Source organism: Cannabis sativa, chromosome 2 (genome assembly GCF_029168945.1).
Source record: "Cannabis sativa cultivar Pink pepper isolate KNU-18-1 chromosome 2, ASM2916894v1, whole genome shotgun sequence".
NCBI classification, from domain to species: domain Eukaryota; kingdom Viridiplantae; phylum Streptophyta; class Magnoliopsida; order Rosales; family Cannabaceae; genus Cannabis; species Cannabis sativa.
Window position 1 is genome coordinate 58,086,014 of NC_083602.1, and position 22,505 is coordinate 58,108,518.

The window sequence follows — 22,505 nt, forward strand, 5'->3', positions numbered from 1 at the left end:
ACTGATCGGTGTGAGAAAAGTTTCCTGGAGTTAAAGCAACGCTTGATTACCGCTCCTGTACTAACTCTTCCTTCAGATAAGGAAAAGTTTGTGGTATATTGTGATGCCTCGAGACAGGGTCTCGGCTGTGTGCTTATGCAGGCTGGGAGGGTAATAGCTTATGCTTCTCGGCAGTTAAAGGAGTACGAGTAGAGGTACCCTACTCACGATTTAGAACTCGCAGCGGTGGTATTTGCGCTAAAGATTTGGCGGCATTACCTTTATGGCGAGAAATGTGAGATATACACTGATCACAAAAGTCTGAAGTATTTCTTTACCCAGAAAGACTTGAATATGAGACAGAGGCGTTGGCTAGAACTGGTGAAAGATTATGATTGTGAGATTCTTTATCACCCTGGTAAAGCCAACGTGGTTGCTGATGCCCTGAGTAGAAAAGGTTAGAGTCAGCTGAGTTCTATGAAGCAAATCTCCCAACAACTGGCAAATGAAATGACTCGAGCTCAAATTGAGTTGGTTGTGGGGCAATTGGCTAATATTACCCTGCAATCCACTCTTCTTGAGAGAATTAAAGAAGCGCAAAAACAGGATTCAGAATTGACAAAAACCCGAGCTAGGGTTTCGGCCGGGAAGGCTAGTGATTTTTCAATGGATGAAATGGGAATGTTGAGATTTGGGAATCGAATTTGTGTGCCTATGGATGAGAACATCAAGAAAGAGATCATGGATGAGTCTCACACGACTCCTTATTCAGTTCATCCAGGGTCGACAAAGATGTACCAAGACCTAAAAGCCATGTTTTGGTGGCCAGGCATGAAGAATGACATCGCTGAGTATGTTGCAAAGTGCCTTACGTGTCAGCAAGTAAAAGCTGAACATCAACGACCTGCAGGGTTGCTACAACCGTTGAAAATACCAGAATGGAAATGGGAAGATATAGCTATGGATTTCGTGGTAGGTATGCCTAGAACCACGGGACAGTTTGACTCTGTGTGGGTCATAGTGGACAGATTTACAAAGTCTGCTCACTTTTTACCTGTTCGGACGAACTTCTCCATTGATCAGTATGCTGAGTTATATGTTAGAGAAATTGTTCGTCTGCATGGTGTCCCAAAATCCATTGTGTCGAATAGAGATCCGAAGTTTACATCAAGATTCTGGGAAAGTCTGCATCGAGCTATGGGAACTCAGTTAAGGTTCAGCACAGCTTTTCATCCTCAGACGGATGGACAATCCGAGAGGACTATTCAGATTTTAGAAGACATGCTACGGGCATGCGTGCTTGACTTTGAAGGATCATGGGTAAAGTACCTTCCCCTGATCGAGTTTTCTTATAATAAAGCTATCAGACAACAATCGGGATGGCTCCTTATGAACTTTTGTATGGAAGGAAATGTAGATCGCCCATTCACTGGGATGAAGTGGGTGAAAGAAAGTTCTTGGGTCCCGAAGCTGTTCAGAAAACAAGTGAGGCAGTTGACAAAATTAGAGCGCGAATGCTCGCGGCTCAGAGTAGGCAGAAGAGTTATGCCGATCCAAAGCGTCGAGACATTGATTTTCAGGTCAGAGACATGGTATTTCTCCGAATATCTCCAATGAAAGGCATAAAACGCTTTGGGAAGAAAGGGAAACTTAGCCCAAGGTTCATTGGACCTTTTGAAATCCTTGAGAGGATAGGGCAAGTAGCGTACAGGTTGGCTATACCCCCAATGGGCAAAATTGTACACAATGTGTTTCATGTTTCAATGCTTCGCAAGTATGTCTCAGACTCGTCCCATGTTCTGAGTTATGAAGCGTTGGAACTACAACCGGACTTATCATACGAGGAACAACCAGTGCAGATACTTGATAGAAGAGAGAAAGTCTTGAGAAGCAAGACTGTGGCACTGGTGAAAGTACTGTGGAAAAACAGTAAAGTAGAAGAGGCAACCTGGGAGCTCGAGACGGATATGCAACAGAAATATCCGGAGTTGTTCAGGTAAATTTCGGGACGAAATTTCTATAAGGAGGGGGTAATTGTAATACCCAAAATTAAGAAAAGGATTAGCAAAACCCTAATTATATAATTATGAATAATTGAGGAATTATATTATTATATAGTTCAATATATGTGAATTAATATGAATTTTAATATGTTAAGACCCCATTGGTGAGCAAGGGGCATTTTGGTAATTATGACCCGAGAAGGGTAAAACGATGAGATTAATTTAATTACGTGCTTAATAGAACTATATTACTATATAGTATGCCTGTGTTGTCTTTTCAGGTGTGTTCTGACAGGTTGGCGCGGTATAGTCACAACCGGGTATTTCGGGCCGAACGGGATTCGGGCCCGAAATGCAAATTGGATTTGGCATTTTAATGTTGGTGAATAATCTGAAATTAATTGGGTTTTAATTGTGCATGAAATGCCATTTTTGCCCTTGTATGTTAAAGTGAATGTTAATTGGCCCTAAGGGCATTTTGGTCATTTGACCTCTTTCTATTACATTTGGAAAAATGAATTTTATTAAGAAAAATCAAAGTAAATTCTGGGTTATTCCTCTTCTTCACCCGACCTCTCTCTCTCTCTTTAGCTCTTTGAATTTTCAAAATTTCTTTGGTGAATTGCTTGGGTTTAGCTTGAAATTGAAGTGAAAGTGTTGGTGATTCTTGTGCTAGCCCTTAAAGTGATTCTTGAGGTAGCTTTTATAACTCTAATTCCTTTTATGTTGCTGGTATTAATTGTTGAAAAAGCATGTTGGGATTTTGAATTTGCATGTTCTTGATGATGATGATGATAGGTTTCATGATAGAGGTTTCTTTAATTGGTTTGAGCATGTTATGCTTAGATCTTTAAGGTTGTGCTTGGTTGGGCTCTAGATGGAATTTTAGGGCAATTCTCTTGTGTTTAATTCTGGTTATTTCTTGTGATTGATTGATGGAAATTAATTGAGAAACTTGACTGTGAAGTTCTTTAGTATGAGCTTGATGTTTGCTTAGTTGAAGCATGAGTTATGTGATTATTTACAATCTGAATTTTTGGTTTAGTATGGGATTTTGATGCATGAAATAGGTTATTTTGACCCCTTAATAATTGCTAGCAACCCTATTTGATGATTTGAGAGTTTGGTTATGAATTGGGGTGATTTGGATGAATTTTGGGCATGAAAATCGTTGCTGGTTTTTGAGTTTTCTGGGTTTTGAACCCAGGTGCCGCGGCATGGTATTTAGCATGTCGCGACGCGCCCATTTCTTTCTGGGCAGACCCTTTTTGTAAACTTCAAATAGCCATAACTTTGTGATCCGGACTCCGATTTGGGAGTTCTATATACCGTTGGAAAGCTCTTTTTGAGATCCATCTGAATATGTGAATTTTAAATGCCATATGAATATTTTATGAAAATGAAATCAGGGGTTAACCCTATTTGTGAAATCCCAGATTGTGTGACTAGGATTACCGGCACCTGATCAGGAGCACCCGGGGATTTGGAATCTCTGTTATTGCGGGACATCAGGTAAGACAGTATTTTGCACGTAGAGTATGCGCAGTGGCGCTTATGTGATTATGATATATGTGCGTTATTGTAACCGGGATTAGGGTTATTACCCTAATAAGAACGGTTTGTTAGCCTAGGGTTATTACCCTAGTGGAATATGTGTATAAATACCATGCATGTTAATTGAAATGAAATTTAAGGATTATGCGCTCAAGGCATAATCAGGTTGGACTCGGTACACATAACCGAGATGAACCACTTCTAAGGCCTTAATGTAATTAGACGTGTGAGAGCAACACGTGGGTCTACGTCACGTAGATTTAATTAGATGTGTGAGCGCAACACATAGGTCTACGCCACGTAGACATAAATGGGCATATTGATATAGTGATCAGGTCTGTGCTATACAGACATATATGTGAATAAGCATAATTTATTTGTTATGAATTATACTGTCTTGCTGGGCTTGGCTCACGGGTGCTCTACTGTGCAGGAAAGGGTAAGGCATTAGCTGATCAGCCATGAGTTTCTGGAGCAGACGAAGAATGTACATGTTCACGCCACTTCAGACCAAGCGGGTTATGGGTCTAACATGGTTGACTTTTGTATTCTGTTTTGCCGCTTAGGTCGGCTAGTAAGAAAGAACTTGTAATAATTTTGTAAATAATTTTTGGGATCCCAACTATGTTTGAAAAGTTTAAATGTATTACAAGTTTATTTTTAATCTGTTTAATATAAAAGTTTAAATTCTGCGCTATTTTAATTAGTAATCTCAGTTAGGGGATTAGGGTTTCATAAGCATTTTTGGGTAGCGTGCCTAATTATTTAGGGCGTTACAGCTATGTTCTTTCCAGAGCATTGGTTAAAGTAAAGCTCAGGTTGGATGCATGGAGTATGCATCGGAAGGGACCGATATTGAACTTTGACTTAGATTTATTAAACTTACCGTAATATCTATTCAAGTCAATATCGCCTAGTTGATCCTAGATCAAATGATCTTAATCCTGTTATGATTAGGCTCGATCTCGAGAGGCTATTCGTGTTCTTTGATTTGTTAGTTAAGCCTACTTTTGGGTCAAAGTGATACGTACATTTTGGAAACACGGTAGTGCAATTGAGTGGGAGCGCTAACATAAACATGGAATCTATAGCTTCTATCTGGCGAATAGTAAGTAAAGGATGATCTCCTTCGAGCTTGACCAAACGAAAATAAATGGTGGAGATCTCATTTCACATAAGCTGAAATATCATTTATACGGGGTTAAGTGTTTTAAGGATAAAATACATTGTAGGGTGTAACGGTAATCTAATCCCTTTACAGTGTAGATCATTCATATAGAGGATCATTGATCAAATTAGGATTATAACAATGGATAACTAATGATGTGTCTATATGGTGGAACATATAGAGCATTCTATATACTGAGAGTGCAATTCTAAGTTCTATGCGTGGATTCAACGAATAATTAATAAGTCAGTGAATTTAGGTTATAAATTCTTGATCTGCATATTGGAAGATCGGTTATATAGACCCATGATCTCCCCACTAGTTGAGATAATATTGCTTGTAAGACTCATATAATTGGTTTTGATTAATCAATTATAATTCTCAAATTAGACTATGTCTATTTGTGAATTTTTCACTAAGTAAGGGCGAAATTGTAAAGAAAGAGTTTTAGGGGCATATTTATTAATTTTGATACTTTGTATGGTTCAATTAATAAATATGATAAATGACAATATTATTTAATAATTATTTATAGTTATTAAATAGTTAGAATGGGGATTTAAATGGTTGAATTAGAAAATTGGCGTTTTTGAGAAAATCAGATGCAGAAAAGATAAAACTGCAAAATTGCAAAAAGTGAGGCCCGAATCCACTATGCATGGCCGACCACTTTTGTAGGGAATTTAAACTGATATTTTTATTATTTTAATGCCAAATAATTCAAACCTAACCCTAGTGGAATGCTATAAATAGATAGTGAAGGCTTCAGGAAAATCATACTTTCTTCTGACTTTTCATTCAGAAAAAACTGAGCCTCTCTCTCTCCCTATCTTTGGCCGAACCCACTCTCTCTCTCTCTCTCTCTTCTTCCTTGGATTTCGAAATTCTTAGTGTTAGAGTAGTGCCCACACATAGCAAGTGATACCTCAATCATAGTGAGGAAGATCGTGAAGAAAGACTTTCAGCAAGAAGGAGTTTCAGCACTAAAGAATCAGAGAAAGAGATCCAGGTTCAGATATTGATAATGCTCTGCTACAGAAAGGAATCAAGGGCTAGATATCTAAACGGAAGGAGTCATATTATTCCGCTGCACCCAATGTAAGGTTTCCTAAACTTTATATGTGTTTATTTCATCGTTTTAGAAAGTTCATATTTAGGGTGTTAATCAACATACTTGTGAGTAGATCTAAGATCCTGGTAAAATAATTTCCAACAATTATGCATTACCTAAAGATAAAGGTTGCGGGAAGGATAGTTTTATGGCAATAAAATAGATATGAGCAAGGCGTATGATCGCATCGAATGGGGATTGTTACAAGCCATGTTAAGGAATATGGGTTTTAGTGAGCATTGAATTATGTTGGTGATGAAGTGTGTTACTTCGGTCTTGTATAAAATTATCACAGGTGGTCAAGAGATTGGGTCGATTATCCCAGCTAGAGGATTGTGACAAGGCGATCCATTATCACCTTATCTTTTCATTCTGTGTGCAGAAGGCCTCTCGGAATTGATTAAAGGCTATGAGCGATTGGGGAAAATTCGTGGATGTAAGGTTGCTCGGGGTGCACCAATCGTTTCACACATGTTCTTTGCAGATGATACATATGTATTTTGTAAGGCTAATGAAGATTCTGCTAGCAATGTCATGGATTTGCTGAAGTTGTTTCAGCTGGCTTCAGATCAGCAAATTAATGTGCACAAGTCACCCATTTTTTTCAGCACAAATACAAGTACTGCAGAGCGTGCTAGAATCTGCTCAAATATGGGGATTAGTAAAGCTAGGGATAATAGTACCTACTTGGGGCTGCCGAATATTATGGGTAGAAACAAGATAACTTTGCTTGGTTTTTCAAAGGAGAAATTGAGGAAGAAGGTTCAGAGTTGGGAAGGTAAATTGCTCTCTAAAGCAGGCAAGAAATTGTTAATCAAAACAGTAGCTCAATCACTCCCTAGCTATGAAATGAATGTTTTCTTGTTAACTGAGGAGATATGTAATGAGATAGAGCAATTGATGTGTAATTTTTGGTGGCAATCATCTTCTAAGAACAGTAAAGGCATACATTGGAAAAGATGAGATCGCTTGACAATACATAAATTGAAGGGAGGTATGGGGTTTAGAAGTCTTAGAGATTATAATATCAGTTTGCTAAGCAAAGAAGGCTGGCGGCTCCTGTGTCAACTTGACTCTTTGGTGGAAAGAATTTTTAAGGCACACTACACTATCCTAAAGGTGACTTTTTGACTGCAAAATTGGGTTGCAACCAAGTTTTGTGTGGTGTAGTATACTTAAGGCTCAAGATGTAGTTCGAAAAGGAGCTCGGTGTAGAATCAAGGATGGTTCCACAGTCAGTATTTTGCTAGACCCTTGGTTGCCAAATGAGGAAAATCCAAAGATTACATCTACACATCCTGCCCTTGTTAAGCAGCAAGTCACAACATTGATGTTGCCTGGACAGATGGCTTGAGATATAGACTTGGTTTGTGATTTGCTTAATGATCGGGATGTTGAGTTAGTTGTAAGCATTCAACTAAATTCAAGTCGATATAGTGATGTTTGGTATTGGCGGTTGGAAACTTCAGACCATCACTCTGTTAAAAGCACTTATAGATACTTGCAAGAGAACAAAGAAGATGAATTGCAACTTGTTAGTGTTGGTTTTTGGAGCAAACTATGGAAAATTTGAATGCCTCCGAAAGTTAAAGACCTTTTGTGGCGTGCAGCAGCAAATTTCCTGCAAGCTACTTCACAGTTGCGTTCTAAACATGTTGAAGTTGTTGATCATTGTCCACTGTGTCCGATAGGGAGAGAAACAATCTATCACTGCTTAGTTAATTGTTCTTTTGCTAAAGCATGTTGGGAGCAAACGAAAATGGATGTGGTTAATGTGAATGTGGCTACGTTCTTGGGTTGGCTTGATAACTTGCTGCAAGTGTTAGATGTGGAGCAGAAGAAGGTCATTGCAATGACCTGTTGGGCTATTTGGAAGACAAGGTACGAAGTGGTCTGGATGAAAAAAGAGCCAATGGTTTCTGGGGTGTCTATTTTGGCTCAATATTATTTGGACCATTAGGCCCGGGCACAAGATAGAAACCAAGTCCCTCGTGCAACATTTTTAACTGATGGCTGAAACCAGCAGTAGGTGCTTTGAAGATAAACATCGATGCAACCTTGTTTTCAGTATCAGCTACTTATAGCTTCGTTTGTGTTGCACGGAATGTAGATGGGGCTTTGGTGGAGGCAATTTCTTATTGTCGTCCATGCCAAATAACTCCTGAAATGGCTGAGGCTATGGGGGTTAGAGAAACTTTGAGCTGGATAAAGAGAAAATCTTGGCAGGGGTTTATTGTTGAAACATATAGTCTCATTGTTATGCAGGCAATCCATAGCCCTCTTTCCATGTTATCTTACTTTGGGACTGATATTGGTAAATGTAAAACCTTGTTAGAGGGGTTGAATGATGTTTCTGTTTTTTTTATTAGGCGATTTGCGAATAGTGCTGCTCATTACTTGGCTAGAGTATCTTATTTTGTTGTTGATCGTGTTATCAGAAGTAACGATATTTCTTCTGATTTTAGTGATGTAATCTTGAATGGTTGCAGTTATTAATGTGATGAATGATTTTTTTTTTTATTAAAAAAAAAAGAAGGTAGAAGAAGAGAGAAGGACAGTTGAGTGTGATGATTGATGAATGATCATGTCAGTTTTACTTTTTTAAGTTTTATAATTTTTTATTACAAAAAGTAAACCAGTTACCTATTTTTTTTTAAATACCCCTATATGAATCCCAATCCTCAGATCACATAACTTCTCCATGTAACGGTCAGGGTACATCACGGAATATATAGGGGTTTTTTCTATTTTGGATTAATATTACTTTAAATAAATATTTATACTAAAAATAAACATTTATACTATTTAATATTTACAAAAATACTAATTTTAAAGTTTATTATTTACAAAAATACTTTTAAGATACAAAATTGGACAAAAATAGAACCAGCCAGCAGTGTGAAAGACACGCGGGAGTAGAGAATCATATTGCCACATGAAAAGCAACACCAACTATAATTACGAATTTTTTAAGTTTTTTTCTTGTAAGATTTTGATCCAACATATTATATCAATAAAAATAAAGTAAAAGTTGTCAGATATTTTGACCAAAATGACTAAATTAATAAAAAATATTTATATATATAAAATACAATTTAATATTTTATTTAGGTAGCCTCAGGTGCAAAACGTATGAGAGGATTTTTGCTAAATAAATTTTATATCATAAAATATAAAAAATAATATTGTATTCTAGTATTTGTTTTTTTTAAAAAAATTTGTTAATTAGATAGCTATTTATGTATTTTATTACTATTATTGTCGATGTGTTTATGTAAAATGGTGGAATTGGAAATAAGTAAATCAAAATTTTAAAAATTAAAACAAAAATCATTACACAATCACAAATATATATATACTAGTAATTTTTATATTAATTTATTGTCGCGTATTGATATATGTTGAGAATTTTTATATTGGGTACATATATAAAGATTATAAGTAAAATAATCGTGGATGAATAATAATTTTATTCATAAAATACAGTCTTCCATCATGAAATTATTGATGTGGTTACAACAAAGTATATAATTTAACGAAAAACATAAATAATAATGAAAGAGAGAAACATATAAGTGTTATAAATATTATTATGGATGTCCAAATCTTTTATTTATTACCATGAATTGTAATCAACATTCCTCTTTTCCTTAGTTTCCCTTTTTCTTAGTTTCTTAATATCTCACTCTTGTATTTGTATAAATAAGGGTTCACCCCATTGGAATAAACAACTCAGAAATTCTCATTCACTTTCTCTTTCTCTCTTCATCTTCTTCTTCTTTCTTCTCATCTACTTTATATTATTTTATAACAAGTTATCAGCACGAGTCTCTGCCCAAGCTTCAAGCATGAGTCTCTGCCTAAGACCCAATGTAAGTATTTTGTTAAAATTCTTGAATTGTTTCAAAGTCACGATACACTAAATATATATTTATATATATACTTATCTGACTGAAACAATTTCAAGAATCCTTTGGTTTTCTTTTTTCTTTTTATCTATATATATCTATATATTAGATATATATGTATATGTTTTTATATATTTATTATTGATTCATATATATATATACATATTATGTTCTTATCATTTATAATATTTACAATATATGTTTGCCTATGATATGATAAAGAAAATCTATATAAATTATACATATATTCTGAAGATTATGTATCCTCGATAAAATATTGCATATATCTTAAAGATTATGCATCATCGATAAAATATTGCATATATCCTGAAGATTATGCATCCTCGATAAAATATTGCATATATCCTGATGATTATGCGTCCTCAATAAAATCTTGCATATATCCTGAAGATTATGCAAACGTAATATCCATTATATAGTTGATGGATATATAATGAAAGAGATGAATACATATTTATATATATGTTCTTGTATTCTTTGAGGACAATAAAAAGTAATCTAATATCGATATAGATTTTGACAAACATTTCCTGAAGTAAATGTTTTATATTTGTCAAAAAAAAAATGATTGTATTTATGTGAATACAACTAAAGAATCATTAAAAATGATTATTATTGATGCAATTTTATAGTGGGTTTTGAATACCTAAAAAGAATATTAAGAAAATTGCATTGAAACATCAAAGTATAAGAATAACAGTGAGCATGACTAATGTTATTTAAATACATGAGACATGTATTTATTGTTCATCATTCCCTACAGAGAATGATACGAATTGAATTCAACTACTTTTAAAGATTGTTTGTATTAGTCATGTTACTATACATTGTTATTACTTGCAATGTTGGAAATTATTACATGTGACGTATATTAAAGATTATGCAAAAATTGTATTCATATATTCTTTGAAATATTGTTAAAGAAATTGTTGAGTAATTTCTTTTTATATATGAACAAGTAATAAATTTTTAAGAAATTTATAATAATGTTATACTTGTTCAACGTCATTCCCCGAAGTGAATGAAATGATTTTAAATAATCAATGGCATTGTTTGCTACTCAAATATTTCCAGAAGAAATTGGAAACAACCAAAAGATGAAATACCACACACAATCAAAGTGCATGAAATCTATATATCATGTGTGGGATTGAATAATAGTAGTCGCGTACCTGTAGTACAGACACACTTATAATCAAGATAAAAGTATTTTTGATTATTGAATAAGTGTGAATTGTACAAATTGATTGTACATTTAGAATATTTAAATATCATTCCCTGAAGAGAATGAATACACATGAAATTCTATTTCAAAGAATATAAATTTCACATATATTGGTAATGCCATAAGCAAATTAATATATGCATATTTTATTATTTCTTGAAATCAATAGTTTCAAACTATTGTTGGTACATGATATGTAAATATATAGTTACTATATAATTCAGTTTGCATATTCCCAAAAGTGGATATATAATTTGCTAATATTTGTTAGTGATCCAATATAATCAAAGTGATAAAGAATCACAAAATGATTAGTTGAAAAGCTTCCTGAAGAAGTCTTACATACAATTGCTACTTTGAGTAGTAAAATGTCTTTGTATGTACCTAGATGTGTAACTTTTATCTAGTTATGAAAGTGATAATAAATAACTTATTATATGTTGTACATTTAAATATATAATATATCAAGTCATGATAATTAGACTGATGAATAGTCTAAATAAATTAGACGACTTGTTAAAAAGATACCAGGAAAAATGAATGATATATTATGGTTATATCTATTTGACCATTATAACAACATGATGAAGTTGTTATGTACATTTTATATAATACACATCATTAAATTGATGATAGTGATTCCTGAAGAAATATAAAATTTGATAAACATAATAGTGACTCCTGAAGAGTGTATATGTTTTGGAGAATAATATAATTATATTATTCGTGTATATAAAAATGAAACTTGTAATGATTATGTTGTAATGAATTTACATTACATTTTGAAAGTTTCATTGAAATACAAATTATAGTGAATCTGAAGTTCATGAATTGAATTATTTTGACATGATCAATCATATGCAATAAATTGTCAAAGAATTTGACTAAATTTTGTTGAAGAACTAGAAGATTCTTCTCATTGTTAATTTATAAGGCTCAAAAGAAGAATGTGCATATATTTGCACATAGAAAATATTTAAATTATATTTCCTTAACAATCTTGAGCTATTGTTAGATTTTTATTGCATAGTTTCTTATCGATGTGATAAGATTATATGATCATGCATTTACAAAATGTGTAAATTTATGTATTTCTAATTATACACGTATGACTCATTCTTAGAAATGAATTAAGTTCATAAGGATTGAACTTGAAACTAAAGTTTATTGAACCTAAAGTTCAATGTCATATAGTATATATGAGTTTAAACAAATATTGATTCATTGTGATATATTGAAATCCCTACATGTGTATTAATATTATTAGATATCACAATTTTTAAAAATTCTCTCGATCAGGGGGAGAGAAGCAGTTGGGATTGATGATAATTTTTGAAAAATGATCTTTGCACAAAGTATATAAGAACAATATAGTTCAAAATGATATATACCAACTGCAAATCAATATTATTCAAAGTTGAGATAGAATGAGTTGAAAACGCCTGAAGCGTAAATGAACAATGTAGAAATTATTAATAAATGTTCATTTGATTTGCCCTGAAGTTGTTAAATCTAAAGGTACTCATGGAGATACCTTAATGTTATAAAGTATTAAAATGATAACCGTGATGAAAACGGTACTCGAAAAGACTCCCAAGAGAAGTTAGACATAACACATTTGATCATAATTGAATCCCTGAAGTGATTCTATATAGGTACCTATAAATGATAAACATATTTGAAAAATATGTAATTTAAAGAGATCTCTATAAGTTATGTCAATATGGGAGGAAATTATCATTTATTAAAATTTTTGTCGACAATAAATATTGAATGTTTGCATATGCAATAAACTAACATGAGATAGCAAGGATCATGGTATTAGATTTGTCGAGAATCATCGACATACATTTTGATTTTTGGCCAAAATATTATGACGCAATCCAGGCAAATTTACTCACATAAAGTGAAGTAAGACCTGTAGGGTGTGCAAATAAATTTTTCTAATGAGAAATTTGCATATATGTATTTGTACATAATGAATTGTTGTACAAAGTTTGCATAGACATGAGATTGATTGAAGTAAGGCTTAAATATTGAGAAAATATAATCATTATTTGATTATAGCCTGAAATATATTTTATGAGGATTTATAAGCGTCACATAAATGTTGCAACAAAAGGTTATTTATTTGGAGCTCCTAATATAGTGAGAATTTGAAATAAGCCTTATCTAAAAATTCTAGAAGAATTTCATACATGTCTTAAGTGATATAAATTCTAAGTCGCGCGCACTATATGACAAAGATCTTTGTATGAAATAAAGACATGTAAGTAAATTATTGTTTGAAAAATACGTATGGTTGTCTATGCAGTATAAATACGTAAATTATACGTTGTGATAGACTCTTGAAGAGTTTTTGATTAATTGAAGAACAAACTTTTATTTCTTTTATATATCGAGAAATATTAAATGTATAAAGTTTGTTCATTAGTATTGAAGTCCTGAAGTACTTCATATGTATTAAGAATTATAGATATATGATCATTTGATATGTAAATTAAGATCATAAAACAAGATGGAATAAATATATGGTCTTGGAGTACCATCATTGTCACAAATGAAAATTTATAGTACCATTAATGTGTTATGTTCATATCTACTTGAAATTTTAAATTTTCGTATGAACAAAGTTGTGTACACACATGAATGATACAATTAGTTGGATAAAGACTAATGTTCCACGAACCCCTCATCTATAATTTAGAAGTCCATACATACTCTGGAAGAGTTATAGAAAATATATGATCAAAGATTATATATGGTGATATTTTAAAAGTGATAAACAATAATCTTATGAGATATATTATCACCAAAAGAATTATGGATCATATGTGCATGAGGGGGAGACATATTCATGTTGCACTCTTTTTCCCTTAGTTCAGGTTTTGTCCCAATGGATTTTCCTGGCAAGGTTTTTAACGAGGCAACTTACAAATAGTTATGAATATGAAATATATATTGTACTCTTTTTCCCTAGCTCAGATTTTGTCCCACTGGGTTTTTCTGGCAAGGTTTTTAACGAGGCAACTATAAATCATGTTAACATACTTGCATTTTTTGAAGCAAGTAGAGAATGTGTGTGAGTGAGATCATTGGCATAGCATATTCGGGAAACATATGGATTGCACTCAATAAAGAAGTATCAACCCAAGCAATTCTCTATGGATAATACTGCTTGCATCGTTCAACTAAAAGGAGGTACATTGAAGGAGATAGAGTTAGAACACATTTCACGAAATTCTTCTTTATACGCTTCAAGAAAATGCATATTGGTGTTCAACATATTCAATCAAGTGTCAATCTTACAAACTTGTTCACAAAGTTATTACCAACATCAACATTTGAGAAGATGGCAGACAAGATCGAAATTCGTCGATTAGAAGATCTCCACAAATGCCTAAATGAGGGGGAGGGAGTTAGTTTACACTATACTCTTTTTTCTTTGATCAAGTTTTCAGCAAGATTTTTAATAAGACAGTTATTATGGACATCCAAGGGGGAGTGTTATAAATATTATTATGGATGTCCAAATCTTTTATTTATTACCATGAATTGTAATCAACATTCCTCTTTTCCTTAGTTTCCCTTTTTCTTAGTTTCTTAATATCTCACTCTTGTATTTGTATAAATAAGGGTTCACCCCATTGGAATAAACAACTCAGATATTCTCATTCACTTTCTCTTTCTCTCTTCATCTTCTTCTTCTTTCTTCTCATCTACTTTATATTATTTTATAACAATAAGTGATATATATGAGTTTATTTCCTCTATTTAAATATAATATCTTAATTATTAATTTAGAGTATATATAAGTGATATACTAGTATATTGTTACGTGCGATGCACGTATGCTATGTTTTATATTAAGTATTATATTATGAGTTCGGAAGGAAATAAATGAATAAAAAATAAATAATATTTAATTTAGAGAGATTTGAATAATAAATTTAAATTAAAGTCTTATGTCCAGTAAAAACATATTGGAAACAATAATAATAAGGTTATAATATATGTTGCATTTGTTCCAGTTCTTAAAATAATAGCATCAAGAACATATTTGACCTGGAAAAACAAATATTACAAAATTAAGAATAAGCAAAGCGTGTGTAAATTAGACAAAGAAGGAACCCTCAATTCTCAAAGTCTCGATTATAAAGTAACAAAGAAGTATTAAAATTCCATCTGCTCATTATAAAGCTACCTTCACTCAAAATAGCACAACAAAAGTAACAAAGAAGTATTAAAGGTGTAAATTTTACCAAAAGCAATGAGAATTATTGAGTTTATTTTTTAAAATTTGAATGAAGCAGTGTAAAAAAATTTCAAAAAATTGTAGTTTGTTAGAGAGATATGTAAGTTAATCGTAAATATTATTTAATTTTTTATGTTTAATTATTGGGTTTATTTTTTAAAATTTGAATTTAGCCGTGTAAAAAAATTTTAAAAATGGTAGGATTTGTTAGAGAGATATGTGGGTAAGATTTTTTTTTTTAATTTTAAAAAAGATTGTTTAATTTTTTGGGTTTAATTATTGGGTTTATTTATTTGTTAACGCTTAACGTTAACAGTCTGTTAAGTTAATCGTGTAAGTGTAAATAAAAAAAGGAATCGTTAAACCAAGAATCGTTAAACCAAGAATTGTCGTTAGATAGGCACTTTTAATATATAAAGATATACTAGGTTAATGTTACGTGCATTGCACGTATAATTAGTTTTTTTTTTTTTAATTAAGTGATGTTAAATGCAATAAATATAGGGAAAAAAACAGGAATATTCTAAAAATGGTAAAATATTACAACAATACTGTGGGCCGGCCCAATCAACATTTGTACAGCCCAAAATGAAAATATTACAAAAATACCACTTGCCCTTACCTTCAGCCGCACGTCACAAACGGAGAGGATGAATGAAGCTCCATCGATGCAGTCGGCCACGCAACCAGAATGAAACCAGATCGAACGTAAAACAACTGTAAATCCCGTCGAATTTCAATAGGAAACGAACAAATCCAACGATCTAAACAGAAATTTTTTTAAAAAAAAGAGCAGGACAACCGTGGAGAAACTGAATTTCAACATTTGATTTCGGTTTTTATAGTGCAAAATCACTCAAACGATCGTCGAAAATTCAGATTGAAGCAATGTAAATCTGTATTGAACAGATCTGGAGCTCCCCCTCAAATCCAAAAAAAAGGTATGAACTGAATTTTTTTTTCAACAATGATACACAGTATTTTTAGTTGCATTCTGGTTGATTCAATGGTGTGCAACAGGCAATACATATGGTAAAAACCAATAAACAAGAACTGATTATGATTAAGGAAACAAGGGATACTAATAACTTCGTTTCATTTTTTTTTGCGTTGGCTTACAGTTGCATAATCGTTTGAAAATGGTTTCGAAATCATGAAGAAGTGTTATATGACAAGTACCTAGAGCTAGCATATGTACAAGGTAAGATATATGTTAATGGTAGCAAATTAGTTTTATAATAGTTGTAAATCGATCTGATTCGAATAAACATGATGAAAAATGACAATGCGTTATAACTATGTAATTTTGGGGATAAAATCGTTGTTTTTCAGTTGGTTTACAGTTGCATAATCATTTAATAATAGTTTCATTACGTTTTTTGCAGGAATTTATTGTGGAAAAGATAGAGTACAGAACAGTTTGAGAAATGGTTAGTTTCCCAAAATTTAAATGAAGTTTCTTAATAGTTTTATTCTCGTTTCTTTGTAGTTTATTAACTACCAAAAAAATGGCAAAATCAGGAATCTGGACAGGAAACACAATGCTTGAACAAAGGAACAGAGATAGTAGTAAGTTTGTACTCTATTTCATAACATAATAAAACCAGTTTTAAAATTCGTTGCCTCGGACTAATAACAATTGCAAAAACACAGGAAAGGAAAGACATTCCATTCCTAGTCTTCTACAATGGAAAATTCGATGATCGAATGAATTATGAAAATTATGAAGCCAGTGGACACTACATTTCTGCCAATTGTAACTATGAAGATTTGCAACAGAAACTCAAAGATGCCCTGGAATGCAACCAAGAAAACACTGTTTTGCAACTGAAATATCAAGTGAAGGAAGGATACCAACCATTGAGGATAAAGGATGATCAAAGCCTGCATTTCTACATACAACTCAAACTGAAAGACCCCGACTTCACAACATACCCAATGTGTGTGAATGTCATCAACAACCCAACAACAACCATCGATGCAACATTCTTTGGAAATGACAATTCATTAATTACACATAGAAGCGCCTTCCAACCAATCGAATACAATGCAGCAACAACAGAAGACTCAACAAATCAACAACATATAATTGAAGCAAGAGTACCGGAATTTGGGGAAGAAAGTTTTGACTTCATGGACTATGCAAAACTTGTGGCAGAGGAAATGGTTGAGCAACTGGAAAACAACAGAAAAAAGGAACCAGAAATCACAGATTATGACGAACTACTAATCACAGATCCGCATCATCCGTAAATAGAAGAAGCACAAATATACAAAGACAAAGAAACACTGCAGAGCGTGCTTGGTTTCTATGCAATTAGGAACAACTTCCAATTCAGAGTTAAAAAATCATGTGCAAAAACATACAAGATTTGTTGTTTGGATCCAAAATGCAAGTGGGCACTAACAAAGCATCCGTAAACGGCCAACAAAGTCATTCATCATTCGAAAGTACGACGAAAGGTGATACACACTTGTGATCTAAACATCAGATTTGCCGACAAGAGACAAGCTACAACGAAATTGATTGGAAACTACATCAAGCCACGGTTCACCAACATAAAAACAACTCAAACGCCACAAGACATCAGAGGAGAAATGAAACACAAGTATGGGGTCGAATGAACTACATGAAAGCATGGAGAAGCAAAGAGCACGCGCAAGAAGAATTACGAGGAAAAGCCAACGAATCATACAGGTTGCTGCCCGGTTTTTTGCACATGTTGCAAAAAACTAATCCCGGAACAATAGTGACATGGAAAACAGAGGATGACAACAGCTTCAAGTACTTGTTTGTCGCACTGGATGCATCAATAAAAGGATGGAAGAAATGCAAACCTATAATAGTTGTTGACGAACTTTCCTTAAATCAACATATGGAGGTACACTGCTCTCTGCTTGTACACAGGATGCAAATGGGCACATTTTTCCACTAGCTTTTTCTGTTGTGGATTCAGAAAACAACAACTCATGGCAATGGTTTTTCACAAAAGTGAGAGAAACATATGGGATTAGAGAGGAACAGTGCTTGATCTCAGATAGACATGAGAGCATAAGTAAGGCAGCTTGTCAAGTATTTCCAGAAATCACACATTGCTATTGTGTATACCACCTGTTAAGCAACCTAAAAGCAACCTTCAAGAAGAATGCAAGCAAGCAGGATAAACCATTCTTCGCTGCAGCCGGAGCATACACGGAGAGGAAATTTGATATGAGCGAGTTGGACGGCTTGGACATCCGTGTAAGACCATATTTACAACAAGTTGGATACCACAAATGGTCAAGATACCACCGCAAAACAACAGTATTCAACTATGACTTCAAACATTCTTTGAATCTCTAAATGCGACAAACTTGGCAGCTAGAGAGCTACCAATCACAACACTGATGGAGTCATTGAGAGCATTGATTCAACAATGGACATACACAAACAGGAAAAAAGCACAGAAAACAACAACATTTTTAACACCTACAGCAGAAAAGAAATTAGTCGACAACTTTGTGGAATCATTGACAGAAAATGTAATGACATGTTAAATATTTTAGTTGCATTTCAGTTTCTTTATAGTTTGTTTTTCGTTGTTATACATATTAACAGTTTCACACTTAATCCGCATGAGTAAAACCAATAAACGAGACCATGTTCGAAGTCATTGAACTAACCAGATCATGGGTCATCAACCTCAAGGAGAAAACATGCAGTTGCAACAGATTCCAACTTGATGAGTTACCGTGTGCTCATGCGCTTGCTGTTATAAAAGAGATGAACTTGAATGTTTACAACTACTGTTCGGGTTATTACACCACGCGAACATGGCTTGAAACATACAGCGGCTCAACATATCCGGTACACAATCACACAACTTGGGATGTGCCACAAAACATAAAAGATATCATTGTTCTGCCACCAAACCAAAAATAAGATCTGGAAGACCAAGGAAACGAAGGTTTTTATCTGAATGGGATACAAAAAAACATAACAGGTGCGGCAAATGTGGACAACACGGACACAATCGAAAGACATGCAACAATCAAGCAATAAAATAGATACATATGAAATATTTGAATTGTTTAATTTTGTGTGCAAATTCAAACAAAGTTGATCTGTGATGCTCTAAATACATGGGATTTCATTTTTATGAAATTTGAAACAGTTTTTTAATAGTTTCAAAATAGTTTTGTTACAGTTGCGACCCTTTGTAAAATATTAAGAACCGGAATGACTTATTGTTTACAGTTTTAAAGGCAACGATCAATAATTGATAAAACATAACTTGAATAAGGGAAAATAGTTAACGGAATACGAAGAATAAATATACATTCATAGCACTATTTAGGAAAAATGAAAACATAGTTTGTATTTAGTTGGTAAATAGTTTCTCCATAGTTGTGCGACCGTATATATGAACTTGAACAATTAAAAAAACACAAAACTTTGGGAAATACAAACCTATACAATAAAGATATTATAAGTAGTGAATGTCAAATATCCTAAAAGTTTTAAACCAGCTACATAGTATAAAATCAAATATAATACCTACATTGAAACAACAACACTAAAACTTGTCAAGTAAATAGATTCAACAAATAACATAATAAAGCCACCAAAATAAAAGTTCCTATTTCTTCAATTTAGATGCCTTAGAAGACTTGGATTGCTTCTCATCCTCGCTATCAATACTTTCGTCAATTTTCCTTTGTCCGTACGAGTAGAAAAGTGCAGCAAGTCGGGTTCGATAAACTTCGATGTCAAAGTCTGCAGGGACATCCTTTCCGTGTATAAAGAATTCAGCAAAGGCAGCAACATATGCTCCACAATCACTGTTAAAAAACATAGAGAAAAAATAAACATTAGAAACTAAAAAACAACATAAAAGAAACTTAAAAGAAACACTCACTTCTTCGCCGAGACGCAAGACCACTAAGCTCCACGATTCTGAATGGAGCTGTAGGGTCAGAAACTGAGGCAGGAACTTGTGCTCTATTCTTCCAGAACCCAAGTAAATCGAAAAACAAAGGCAACAACACGGAATAAGCCTTCATCGCATTCCTAGCTGCGGCATTCATCTTCGCGGTTCTCAAAGAATTGTACAGAAATAACGTCCTTTCGTGCACGTCAAGACGCCCAAAAACCCAATGACTTTCCCTTCTTAAATTGATGATGAAAAGCACGTGATCGGCTTCATACCAAGGCTTGGAACAGGGAATGCGCATACCTCGGATGTAATGCGCAATTGGGTGGGCAGCGTGAATGTGTGACATCTTAGTCTTCATTGACTTGGCCTTGTTAAATTTGTGGTACAATGCTTGGATGGAATCATCAAAAAGACAATCAGTGGTTGCGAAATTCAACGTCACAGCGGAAGAATACTTACCTTTTTTCCGAAGGTAATAGAATATGGTGTTCATATGCTGAGAAAAAAAAACAACACAGAAACACAAATGAAAAGGTTTAACAACTGTAAAAAAACTGAAATGTAGTATCAAAACTAAAAAACATTTATAAAGAAACTAAAAACAAACTACCATAAGTACAATATAAATTGGAAACTTTACCGAGTCGTTCATAAACATGTCGCATGTGGCCAAATGGTAAAACCAAGTTTTATCCTCAACATAATCAACACCTAGCCTAAAACCCGGGGTAAATTTCTTTGCGCCGTCTTCATAACAATTATAATGCCTACAACAGCAAAAAAACAGCATTAAAACAGGAATAAAACTGGAAAAAAAAAATAATACAAAAACAGATTTAATAAAAAACAGTCACCTGGGATGTTTAAGCAATCCTTCACCAATCCAAGAGTCAAATTTTGCCTCAATCTCGGTAGATACGGGATCAGCAAAAGCATCATTAAGAGCATAAAGGCCCTTCACATAAGTCACCATTTTGAAATCCCTATCATCCCCAGCAGACTGAGAACCTGAGGACATAAGCTCCATTGGAGTGCTCCCAACATCAGCAGACCCGAAATCAACAAATGGAGATTTCAAGGCCGGAGCACGCTTCCTCTTATCCAACAGAGGTGTATCGCAGACGGATCCTCGTTTCTTCATCAGTATGAATGGCATCTGACTTTTCACCAACAACATCTGGATTGGGTGCGGGGACCTAAAAAATAAAGAATGCATTAAAACAGTTGCAAAACATAGTAGAAACTAAAGAGCAACCAAAAAGAAACCTAGTTTTTTTGAAAACAATTAAAAGTAAACTTACATTGATTTTAGCAACAGCCTCCAAGCCAGCCAACACAACTTGATCATCATCTATTACAAGCTGGCTCAACCCATCAAAGAAATCGTCCCCCTTCAATCGAGACTCATCGCCCTTCGGCTTCTCAACATCCTTAACATTTTTATCACTCCCTCCAACATCCTCAGAAGGATTCACATCAGCAGAAGGGACAGCAGTAACAGCCTTGTCAGCATCATCAGCATCCCCACCAACTTTAACCAACTCACCACCATCGTCGGAGTCGGAATCAATATTTTCTGGATCAGGCAATTGCTTGTCATCATCCTCGGCATCATCATCATCATCATCATCATCAGGATCATCATCAGAATCTTGAGTTACTAATTCATCCGATGACTTTCCCTGTATCAGCCAACATAAATGAAACTTAAATAAAACAGTAAAGAAACTATACAAAAAAAAATAAAAAAACCTAAACAATAAAGTAAGAATAAATACCTCGTCAGAAGGACGACGATGAATGGCATTAACCTTCTCTTGGATATCCTTAATTACAGTCATTACAGATTTGAAATTAAAATCAACAAAACACCTCAACGAAATGAAGTCCTCGCCAATGATGATTGATTCGAACCGAGCATCTCCACTTAGATTTCATCCAATCAATATCTCCGAATCGACTTCTTTGAAGATGAGCCACCCTCGAAGGATTGCTTCACTACACCACGTTCATCAATAGATTCATCGAGAAATAGACCGTCAAGTTGAATCTGCTGCCTCTCTTCATCAGTAGGACGCATGTTTTTTATCTTCAACTGAACAGCATAATTAAACATAGTATGAAAAAAAATTAAAACAATTGGAAAAACCAAAAAACAACTACATATATTAAACCGAAAAGAAAACAGAAAAAACAAGAAAGAAACTGTAAAGTACCTTCTCCAAAGGTAAATCAAAAATCTTGCCCTTCAAGTCTCGAAGGGTTGGATTTTTGGTGACGATGGTGTTGCTCCAGTTCAGAATCCTGAATAAGATGAAACTCTCTTACGTAAAGAGTTCACCATTGCGGGACAGCATTCATAAAA

The 22,505-nt window shown here is 33.8% G+C and overlaps 2 protein-coding genes across 2 annotated transcripts; one reads left to right on the forward strand and one right to left on the reverse strand.

The window, feature by feature from the left end:
• The first annotated feature begins 16,419 nt into the window (after nt 1-16,419).
• On the forward strand, nt 16,420-17,623 carry LOC133035036 (uncharacterized). Its single transcript, XM_061110670.1, has 3 exons — nt 16,420-16,654; nt 16,746-16,793; nt 16,878-17,623. The coding sequence occupies exons 1-3, from the start codon at nt 16,652-16,654 to the stop codon at nt 17,475-17,477; spliced, it is 651 nt and encodes a 216-aa protein (XP_060966653.1). The 5' UTR covers nt 16,420-16,651; the 3' UTR covers nt 17,478-17,623.
• A 3,614-nt stretch (nt 17,624-21,237) lies between these two features.
• Nucleotides 21,238-22,027, reverse strand: LOC133034397 (phosphopantothenoylcysteine decarboxylase subunit VHS3-like). The gene is made up of 3 exons (XM_061109478.1): nt 21,919-22,027; nt 21,442-21,822; nt 21,238-21,336 (listed from the first exon to the last, which is right to left on the reverse strand). The coding sequence occupies exons 1-3, from the start codon at nt 21,979-21,981 to the stop codon at nt 21,238-21,240; spliced, it is 543 nt and encodes a 180-aa protein (XP_060965461.1). The 5' UTR covers nt 21,982-22,027.
• Nucleotides 22,028-22,505: the final 478 nt, after the last annotated feature.